General features: G+C 32.8%; 1 protein-coding gene across 1 annotated transcript in view; it reads left to right on the top strand.

Annotated features, from left to right (window-relative positions):
* Positions 1-1,980: 1,980 nt before the first annotated feature.
* LOC110029586 (general transcription factor IIH subunit 2) overlaps positions 1,981-10,683 on the top strand; it is a 35,705-nt gene continuing 27,002 nt past the window's right edge. The window contains exon 1 of the mRNA XM_020731939.1: positions 1,981-2,383. Coding sequence (XP_020587598.1) covers positions 2,081-2,383 — 303 coding nt within the window. The 5' untranslated portion in view covers positions 1,981-2,080. The remainder of the gene's footprint in view (positions 2,384-10,683) is intronic.

Below are 10,683 nucleotides of genomic sequence, written 5' to 3'. Positions count from 1 at the left end.
AATTTCGAAAATGATAAAGAAAAAAGTTTGTGAGTTGGTTCTTTATTTGTCTGGCATCCACATTTGATAGGGGTCCTCTTTTCCATGAAACAGGCTCTCCTCTATTGGGCATCCCTATCAACATAGCCACATGGTCAGCATGTAACTGAACCTCCTTTCCACCCATTCTGAAGACACCCCTCTCATTATCCCAGCATCTCAAAATATGTAAAGTCATCACATTGTCCTGGGGATATGGGGGCATGTCAAAGAAGTTGAACACCCTTATTTCCCTTAAATTATTAATGGTTTCCTCTGAAAGAAGATCACGAATAGCATCCAGGGCACTTCTCACTGCAGATGGACGACATCTACAGTTGAAAGTCCTTGCACTCATGATCCTGCAAATTAAAGAAATAATGACAAATTATTAGAGCAACAGTCATAAGAAGGGAATAATAGAGGAGCATAACTAATTACAAATCATGAATAACACGGCAATAACACATCAGTAACACAGCATAACTAATAACACAAATTTGGGTGGATAATACAAAGCATAACTAATTACACACCTCTAACACAGGACTAGTACATGAAACATACTTAATTAATACTAACCCTAAACATGAATAACACGGCAATAACACATCAGTAACACAGTAAAACAAAGGAAAGTAATACACGAATAATAGAGGAGCAATGCAAGAATAGTACAACAAACTTATGGCATTAAATAGTAATAACCCTACACCCATCAATAATACAAGAGTAACACGGAAAAAACACATCAGTAACACAATGCAGTTAATGCACAGTAACATAACACAGTAGAATAACACAGCAGAGTAACTCATTAATAATACATGAGTAATACAAGAATAACACTAAACCTATGTCATTAATTAACAATTACCCTGATAAAGTGGCATATGACATCAATATTACATGAATAACACGGTAATAACGCATCAGTAACACACCAGTAACACAATTTAAAAACAGAAAAAAAATAGATGAATAACACATTAATAATACATGAGTAATACAAGAATAACACTAAACCTAAGTCATTAATTAACAATCACCCTCATAAAGTAGCATATGACATCAATATTACATGAATAACACGGTAATAACGCATCAGTAACACACCAGTAACACAATGTAAAAACAGAAAAAAAAAAAGATGAATAAAACACCAATAATACAATAATAACACATCTAAACTATGTCATGGAGGTTTCTGTGAGTCCAAAGAATTTGGTTTTATGCAGTTGTCGAGTAGGGTTTTTCTCTGCTGATGATTGAAATCCATGATGTGTTATTCATGTGGTATTGCCGTGTTATTGTTGTGTTTTTTATATTTTACTGGTATATTACTGATGTGTGGTGCTATTGACGTGTTACTACAGTGCATTGTTGTGTTACTGATGTGTTACTCGTATTTCCCGACTCTGGTTTACGTTCATACCGTGATTTTATGGAACGAGACGACGCCATGACCTTCGCTTACGCCGGAAGCTCCGCTTTGCCGAAGGGTTTCGCCGGAAGCTGCGTTGCGCCGGAGATTTTCGCCGAGTTGTGCCGGAGATTTTCGCCGAGGAAGAAGTTGGCCCTAAAATCTCGTAAATCAGTAGAAGTTAAAATGTGATTCGGTAAAAGATAAAAAAAGGTTCGGGTAATCGTTCGGGCCGGGCCTAATATTTATTTTAATTTTATTTTAAAAAATGAAGTGAAAAGTGGGACCGTGATTTACAGGTGCCGCACTTTTATTGGCTACGCACCGTAAAGAAGGTGCGTAGTACTGAGGGAATATTTCTTCTTGAAATGGAACTCTCGAGATTTTAGATTTTCCAGGCTTATTTCGAACGAGCCCGATATAGGGAAAATATTTGCGTAGGGGCATACTAACGAGTTCGCACTTAGAGCTACCTCGGAGTCCTGAGAAAATTTTTCGCGTTTACGAGTGCCGTGTTCCTGCCGTAAATAGATAAACGAACTGCTGCAGAAATCCAAGCCATCCAAGGCCGCGCTTTGCAGCGCGAAGCAGTGCACTCCCAACCCCACTGCTTCTTCGAGCGGTAGCTTCGCGTTGCCGATGACCTATGACGGCGGCGGTGGCCGCAAAAGAGATGAGCGAATGGAAAATGATGTGGAGGAGGATGAGGAAGAAGAGGAGACTGGAGGACGGGGCCTCCAGGCGTGGGAGAGAGTATACGCCGATGAGAGGTCGTGGGAAGACCTACAGGAGGACGAGTCAGGGCTTCTCCGCCCCATTGACACGAAGACCATCGCTCACGCCCAATACCGCCGCAGGCTTCTCCAGAGATCAACCCACGGGGCCTCCAGAATCCAGAAGGGTCTCATCCGATACCTCTACGTCGTAATTGATCTCTCCCGGGTAGGTATTATTTTTGCTTCGTTGGGAATTATTTCTTGGAAGTGTATACTCTATTTCAGCTTACTCTTTTATGGGTTGATCGGAACGCAGGAGACAATTTCGAAAATGATAAAGAAAAAAAATAGAAAGAACAAAAAGCTATTTCCGGTATATTTGGGATGCGAAAGTTGCATTTTGTTTTTTTCTCTTCATTTATTAGTACGATAAGTTACCCTGACCATTGATCCTGGCGTTTAAGATTTTGAAGCGGAAATTGATGGAAATCTATTATGTTTGTTCAGCTTGATCAGTGGCTTTCTGGATTTTGGGATGAATTTGACTAGAACTTTTATACTGGTTCAGCATCATTAGTACGACTCTACCGTGTTATAGTGGGTTGACTGCAAGAAAAATACTAGTTTTCTTATATCCTAATACGGCTGTTAGAATCATATGTGCTCACAAGAAATTCGGATGAGCATAAACTACTAACATTGTACATTTGTGCTGCATATGATGTGAACAAGAAAGATTTAAAAATTTTACACACCAAAATGGATGGACAAGCAAGTTTTGAAAAGTTTAGACATATCCAGCGATGAAAAGCCCCTAAAAATTTTGGGCATTCGTAGGACAGGGACAAGACAAATAATCCATTTTATTTGTCTTTCCTTGATCTTGTTCTCCGTTCTTATGCTCTCAAACATAGTAAAATGGAACAAAGTTTCTTTGATTTAATTATATGAAAACGTAGGTTTCTACATTTTTTGTTCATCTCTAAGTGGATTCCTATCTTTCTCTATCAATGGAGATATTTATCAACTTGTCAGCATTTAATTGACATCAAGGGAATGAATCCTATTTCTTTGTATTTTATTCATTCTACATGAAAGAACAAAGTATTTATTCCCACTTATATTAAAGACCGGGCACACCTTGATTGTGAGGAGTATGTAACCTGTTCTTCATCTTTTTTGTTGCATTCAATCTCTCATGAGTCTTTGTTTTTTTTTTCTGTGAGTGCAAATAAACTTCTAAGTTGATTTCAAGGTTGAAAAATATGTTAAGGCATCATTTAGCTAATCTGTCTTTTTTTCTTTTTTTTAATAATAGGCATCTGGAAAGACATTGAATCAAAATACCTATAGGATATTTTGAAAAAAAAGTTAGCATATGGGTTTTCTAAAATGCTATCTTGGAAGTTTATTAACTAAATATTTGTCTTATAAAGCACGCACACAATAGTGAAATTACTATCTCTTTATGTATTATTTTTTTATGCATGTTTATGAGATTGCCTTCTTTCTTGTAGGTGGGGAATTAATATTCTCTTTATATTCTAATTACAATGTCGAAGCATACATATATAAGAATCAAGGTTGACTTTCCCTCTTAAACATCACTCTAACTATTGGTATGCACAAATTCATGCATATTCATGATCATTTTATCAACCGTTTGTTGCATCAAAACAAATTTTATAGGTGATTTAATTACCTAACAAGTTTTAAATTTCCACGAGATTCGAGTCTTCAAAATGTTCTCAACTTTAGTCTCTTGATATTTGAAGGATATTCAATAGACTTAATTTTTTTAATAATGGGTGAAGTTTAACTTTCATGCGAGCTTCTAGACTCTGTCTAATTTGGTATCATTGTTAGTTCATCATTCATACACAACTAAATGATGAAGAAAATTGGGGAACTCAAACTAGAATAGTTCCAAAATGATTGAAGTTATTTTCTTCTTGGAATAGTGATTTGGGAACACATCAACTAATTGATCCATCCGATAATTTATGGGTATGATTTGGATATTTGATCATGGATATATTCAATAAATTGTATTTATTTGAAATTTTAATGATTCAATTTCTTCATGGAAATGTTCAATGGTATTTATTCTACAATCACACTATTAAATTCGAAGAGCACGTCATCATGAGTCCATAGCAAGGTTTAGAAAGGAGAAATTGAGAACAAAGAAGTTTTTCCTTATTTAGACGAGACATAAGCTTTGAGGGTGATCAATGCATACGCCTTAAACTAAAAAAAATAAAAAAAATAAAAAATATAAAATTAAAAATAATTCACTAATATGTCATAAATTATCAAACTATTTGTTTACTTTATAATCATAAATCACAAATTCACATAATAACAAAAAGAAATCATGTCTCGAGATTAAATTTTAATTTAAAATGAAAGCATTAATTAAGTTCAAGGTTAGTATTAACGTAAAATTTAAATATGCCGTGAGGATCGTGATTTGCCATGGTTTTCCTCATTTCAGCATCTCGTGAAAGGTGAGCATATGTAATAATTCTATCATTCTTTAATTTAGTCTTATCTTCCTTTTCTTAAATCTTCATCAATTACTATTTTTTACTTCTTACTCCTTATGTCAATTAATATAAAATTCAATGTAATTTAAATTAAAATTAATGACACAACTAAATATTCTATTATAATTCCATACCTTTTGACTTTTTGAAGCTCCGACTTTCCTTCACTTTATTCTTTTGAATGATTTTGAAATAGAAATTGCTCCCAATCTACTAGCTTGCTCAACTTAAATCAGATATGATCATACATATTTTAGTGGCATACCTAGTATTTCTACTTCTACTAATACTCTACTCTTGCAATATATCAAAGGCTTTTGTACAAGACCTACAATTATGGAAGGAAGTGTTCAATGAGCATTTCTTTAATATATTGAAAATAAAAAATGTTAGTGGTATTTGCAATATGCAATCCAACTAAGAACCCAAATAATCTTATTGTCGTTTAAATTTTCTTTCAGTAATTCTTTCATGTCAATTACTTCAAGTTTATCAAACCTCCAATTCCTCAAAAAGTGAAGAAATATATTTCTTTTGATCTTAAGGTGGAAAGAATGTCTAAAAATGAAGAAAGAGCTAGAGTGGATACAGAGCGTGATCAATCATCAAGGTTGACTTTCCATACCCCATTCACATTTTTACCATGCCCTAGTCGATCATAAACACCCAAGATCACTATCGATCCCTTTTCCTGGTTGTCTTGGAAGTTAATCAGGTCTTCCCTTTCTTTAATGCCACGACCTGACTTTTTGCTTAATCTTGCTTCCGAGGCTGTAACACTTCAGGTTCGTACGGTGATGCACCTTGAAAGCATGGAATGTGATGAAGAAATATTTAAACTTAGTTTATACTCACAAAAAAGATAGTTTTTATTACAGATAATATACATAATAAAAATAAGCAAGAAAAAAATAAATTTTATTTCATTTTAAAAATAAATGACCAATACAATTGAAGGAAGAAAAGGGAATTGTCAGAAAAAAACCAAAATATCAAATAATTAAACAAACTACTTAAACCCAAATAAAAAATAATAACTAATACTTAAATTGAATATACAAATAAATAGTCTATTACTAATCTATTCTTGTGGCTAGAGTCTACCAAACACACTTATAGAACTTGTTATAAGAAAATAGCAATGAGTGAATTTGATGAATTAAACTTAGCAAATAAACATTGTGTATTAATGCATTAATGACAAGATATTGGGCATGCAACATGAATGATAAGATAAGGATGATTTACTATATATATTAGGAGGATAAGTAATGGCATCTAATAATCACAAGAATAATGATAGTCCACTAATAAAATTTTGCCATAAGTTCATATAGTCTAGAGTATTATTATGTTTTTGATCATGAGTATGAGTTACTTGTAACAACGCACTTTTATGTTAACATATATATGCCATAATACATTTATACTTACATTTATCTATCCATAACTCATCAATCGTTTGTATGAATCTAATAATATCCAAATGTAAAAGTGCATGTATATATAGTTATATTTTTTTGACACACTGACACAAAGAAATCTAAGCACTACTCCCATAAAAATCTAATTATCTGACTGAGGATTTGTCAGTTTGATTAGCTATTAACAAATAATTTAATCTATCATAATATTATTTTAAAACATATTCCACACATCATCATTAATTAATTATCAAAAATATTTTCATTTGAATGACTAACATTAATTATATAGGAATATGAATTGCAGTAATTGAATAGAGAACTCAAATAACATGCATGAATATTAAATACTACAATTACGAGAATCAATTGAATAAACAAGAATCTGTGCAATAATAAATTAAGATAGGTATTTTCAATTAATTTGTTGCCCCATTAAAAAAAATTCTACAACATATGAATGGCAATATAATGAAACTTGTGAATGCAGAATTAACAAATCTATAAAGTAGCTAGAGATTAATATAAATAATAACGATAATGCCCCTAACCATGAATGCTACGTTTATCCCTATTAATAAATAACTATTAGTTTGAGATGAGTGGTGTGGAATTAGAAATTTATTAGAGGTTCAATTAATAACTTTTAATGGACTTGATTCAATGATCTTAAACAATATAATTGCTTGTTAATTACCAGAACGTATCTGAAATTATACCTCTAACAAGTTATTAAAGTAGCACAACCTAGTCAATTGGAGCTAAACTGCAATAAATCTAAATTATTTATCATTTTTACAAAAGTTTAATCTATCATATGCATTAAGTCAACATACACCCATTTAATTGTTAGAAAAGGTTGAATGAAAAATAATGTTAGAAAAGGCAATGCTTTGGTGAACTTAAGAAGATTAAAATTTAGTCCGTAAAATTATTCGGAATTCATTTTAAACAAAAATCATGACTAACGAAGGATAAACCAATATTAAATTTAATTGCATGCCAAAAATTTAGATTTGTTAAAATGATGTCTAAATCATAATCTAAAACTTTGATGAAAAAATAATTATAATTAAAGGAAGATGGATTGCTCATAAGATCTTTGGCGATTGAAGACAATAAAAAGGCGGTAGCTTTGAGAGCATGTTCTTGTTTGGTTGAGAAAGATGAAGGTGAGAAGAATACTCAATGAAGACTTTGAGTAAAGGTAGGAGGAGTCTCGATTTTTGGGTCAAAAGGAGAATGAAGAAGAAGGGTTTGCAGTTGTCATGGGGGAAGTTGGGCTTCTCTGTCGGCAACAAAGGAAAGCGAAGGAGAAAGAAGGAAGGTTGGAGTTGCTTGGCCATATATGGACTTGGTGGTTGCATGAAGAGGGCTTGCGATGCACTAGCCTTGATCTCCATATATATATATATATATATAGAGAGAGAGAGAGAGAGTTGAGGCAGTGTTGTAAAGCAAGACTTCGATGAACGGAAGAGGAAAATTGCATGATTACCATGAAATAAGTCATGGCTAGAGCATGGGAAAAAAATGAAAGAAATTGGTGGATTGTTCGTGCAAATGGAGAGCTGACAAATGTTATCATTGTCACACTTCTCTTTATTGTGGAAGTCAACTCTATTCTTATCTCCATCTTGCTCTCTTTGGCTTATACACTCGGCCTAATTGTAAGCTCTAAAAACACACACGCACCCACGTATTATGATATGATCATTATATGTGTATTATCTGATAAACAAGGAACCACTTTATATGAGCCATCTAGTTGCACTATTCATCCTCACATAATAATGTTATGCACAATTTATACTTTATTTTCCTTTAAGAGTTGTTTTTCATTTAAATGAATTTATCTAAACAATTTCAATTATTAATTTTAATTACTTATTAATACTTTATAAGTATTTTAGTGTTATAAATCCTTTCATTGCCATTTAAATTACATTCAATATCATTAGCTCAAATATTTTTTGTTCACGTTGATAATTAATCTGAATTATTTTTCTTTTGAATGCTTAAGTAGTTATTAATCACCTTAATGACTTTACGGTCATGATAATGTGTTTGAAGTCCTTAAAAATCTCTGAGGGAAAAAGAGTTTGCAACAACATGCTTATGCAATGCATCAAAAGAGTGAATGTTGCTATGACAAAGGCAAGAAAACAACTTTTGAGCGAAATCTCTAAGAATATTGAGAAAAACATGGTAATGATTAACATTTGACACAATGTCTTTGGATCCTAGTCTAGGAAGTTGCTTGGCTAAATCAATATATCCTTTAAAGTCTTTAGGCTATCATTATAAGTGAGTAAAATATAACAAATTATTTATAAATGTTTCATACATTGGGTGTTCCCCTTCCCAAAGCTATTAATAAAGGCATGTTGGTTTTGGAATTGGAGCAACAATAGCAATATTAAATTTGGCATGTGAATACTACTAACTTAAAGGTTGGATTTGTATTGACAGGTTTGCAATTTGCATTTAGGTCACAAAGGCTGAGTTTGTAGGTATAGTTTGAGCTTTAATCATGTGCAGTCTCTATTCTGCACTTCAAGATGCTATGAAACATTCTCAAGGATACTAATATGCAAATTAACATCCCATGATTATTTTCCTTTGTTTAAATCTCTAAAAGTGCATTAAGCATGTGAGTGGTAGACTGTCTTTCCTCCTGAGAGAAGGATAAGAGGATTATTGTATGCCTAACCTAACACTGATTACAAGGTTGGAGTACTAATAATTTTTAGAAGTCCTAACAGTTTCTTTACTAATTTTGGATTTACTCCTTTTTCTCAAAAGGTAGTGCAAAAGAAAATCACATAAAACAAAAGATTCATTCTCTCCATACAAAAAATTCCAAATGCTTAAGAACTTATGTTTTCTTGGTACCCTTTCAAAAAATTTTGGCCACAAAGAAACTGCTAATTTATTGTGTCTGAGGTCTACTGTGTCCATCTTCCTTTGGTTCTTCTTGCACCCAATTTTGCTTAATTTCTCAGTGAAGTTAGTATGAAAGAATGGGTTGACACCTTTATCCTCACGCACAGATTTGCTATAGAATACACTAAAAGGCAACTGCAAGTTTTTCCATTCAGGAGACAACGGATAACCTTCTGCTACAAGAAAATTACTAGACCATGCCAGCAAGGCATAGGAGGACGGATAGGAGATCTAAGAGAACCAATCGTTGCACGGTCTATGACTTCATTATGATTTTTTTTCCTCTTCACCTCTCCTAGACTAGGGAATCCACCCAATTTTTCTTAGAATAACTTAAAATTATAATTTAAAAACTCTCCTTTCTAACTTGAGAAGAAGATATTAATAATTGAACATTATAACTGATTAGACTCTAATGACTAAATTACCCCTAATATGAGAAGAGGCCCTAAAATGAAATGAAATAAAAACCTACTCTCGAGAACATTTTTTTGCATATATATATATATATATTAAAAGGATATCCTACCTAAACCACGTCGGCACTTGAAGTTTAGAGAGTGAGAATGTAAAATTGATCACTTATACTTGCGGAGATTGCTTTTATTGCAGTTATGATACCACAAACAATCATAAAACTACATAGATCATAAATGGTTTGGCTTAAAAGCCTATGTCCACTACGTAAAGGTTATGATTCCATTGCCACTTTAGTACTATTTTAGTAAAATTGGTACAACTATAGAAATAAAAAAGTTATTTTAGTTAATAAACTCTTAAGGATTATTGATATAGCCTTTCGAGAAAGTTTGATGAAGCTAAAGAAGATTAGACTTTTAAGGATGAGCGTTCGTAAATTGTGGTAATTCAAAGCTTGAGGGACAAAGAGTTGAGGAAGCTTCATTGAAAGTGAAGTCCCTCTTCACTGCTAGAAGTTTTTTTTATAAGTGATGCAAAGATAGGTGTGACTTAAGGTGTCACTTGCTACCTCCATGAATAAGGCATTAGTTTCTTGATCAATAAGGCCTCAACTGGCAATATACGAAAGCGAAGTTGCATGTACTACCAATTTGTGGTATGAATGTCGACTGCAAATGAGTGCTGGAAGGAAAAGGATGAGATTCATTATCATAGTTGGCATGACTTGTAATGCAATGTGTGGGTACAAAGGCGTTAGAAAGCACTAAAGATAAATTCTCATGGTTGGGTCAGACAAATAAACTAATTTAAAATCATTCAAGATAAGTAATGAATGGCTTTTTGTTTAAGATTATTCTTGAGAAATAGATATTGGCACTAGAAGGCCATAATTCGATCCAACACGTGAATTACAAAGCAATTCACTTGTGAATTTACCATAAAATCCAACTGTTGGTTGTGCTCTTAATGTGTTATAGTTTGTATCTTTATAAGTTTCTGTTTTCTTCTTATGCACGTTTGTAAATGTATTTTTGAATTTCACTTACTCCTCTGTTTCAAAGGAAATGTATCATGAATTATTTATTTGGTGGATGGTTAAGGATGATTTGAGCATAAATGAATTAGGTCTTGGTATGGAAGGAGTTATATTAAAAAATGAAGGATCTTAGGGTATTGGAGGACATTTT

The sequence above is a fragment of the Phalaenopsis equestris genome, unplaced genomic scaffold, assembly GCF_001263595.1.
Source record: "Phalaenopsis equestris unplaced genomic scaffold, ASM126359v1 Scaffold000596, whole genome shotgun sequence".
Taxonomy (NCBI): domain Eukaryota; kingdom Viridiplantae; phylum Streptophyta; class Magnoliopsida; order Asparagales; family Orchidaceae; genus Phalaenopsis; species Phalaenopsis equestris.
The sequence above is the reverse complement of the archived record's forward strand: the minus strand, read 5'-3'. Positions and strand labels throughout refer to the sequence as shown.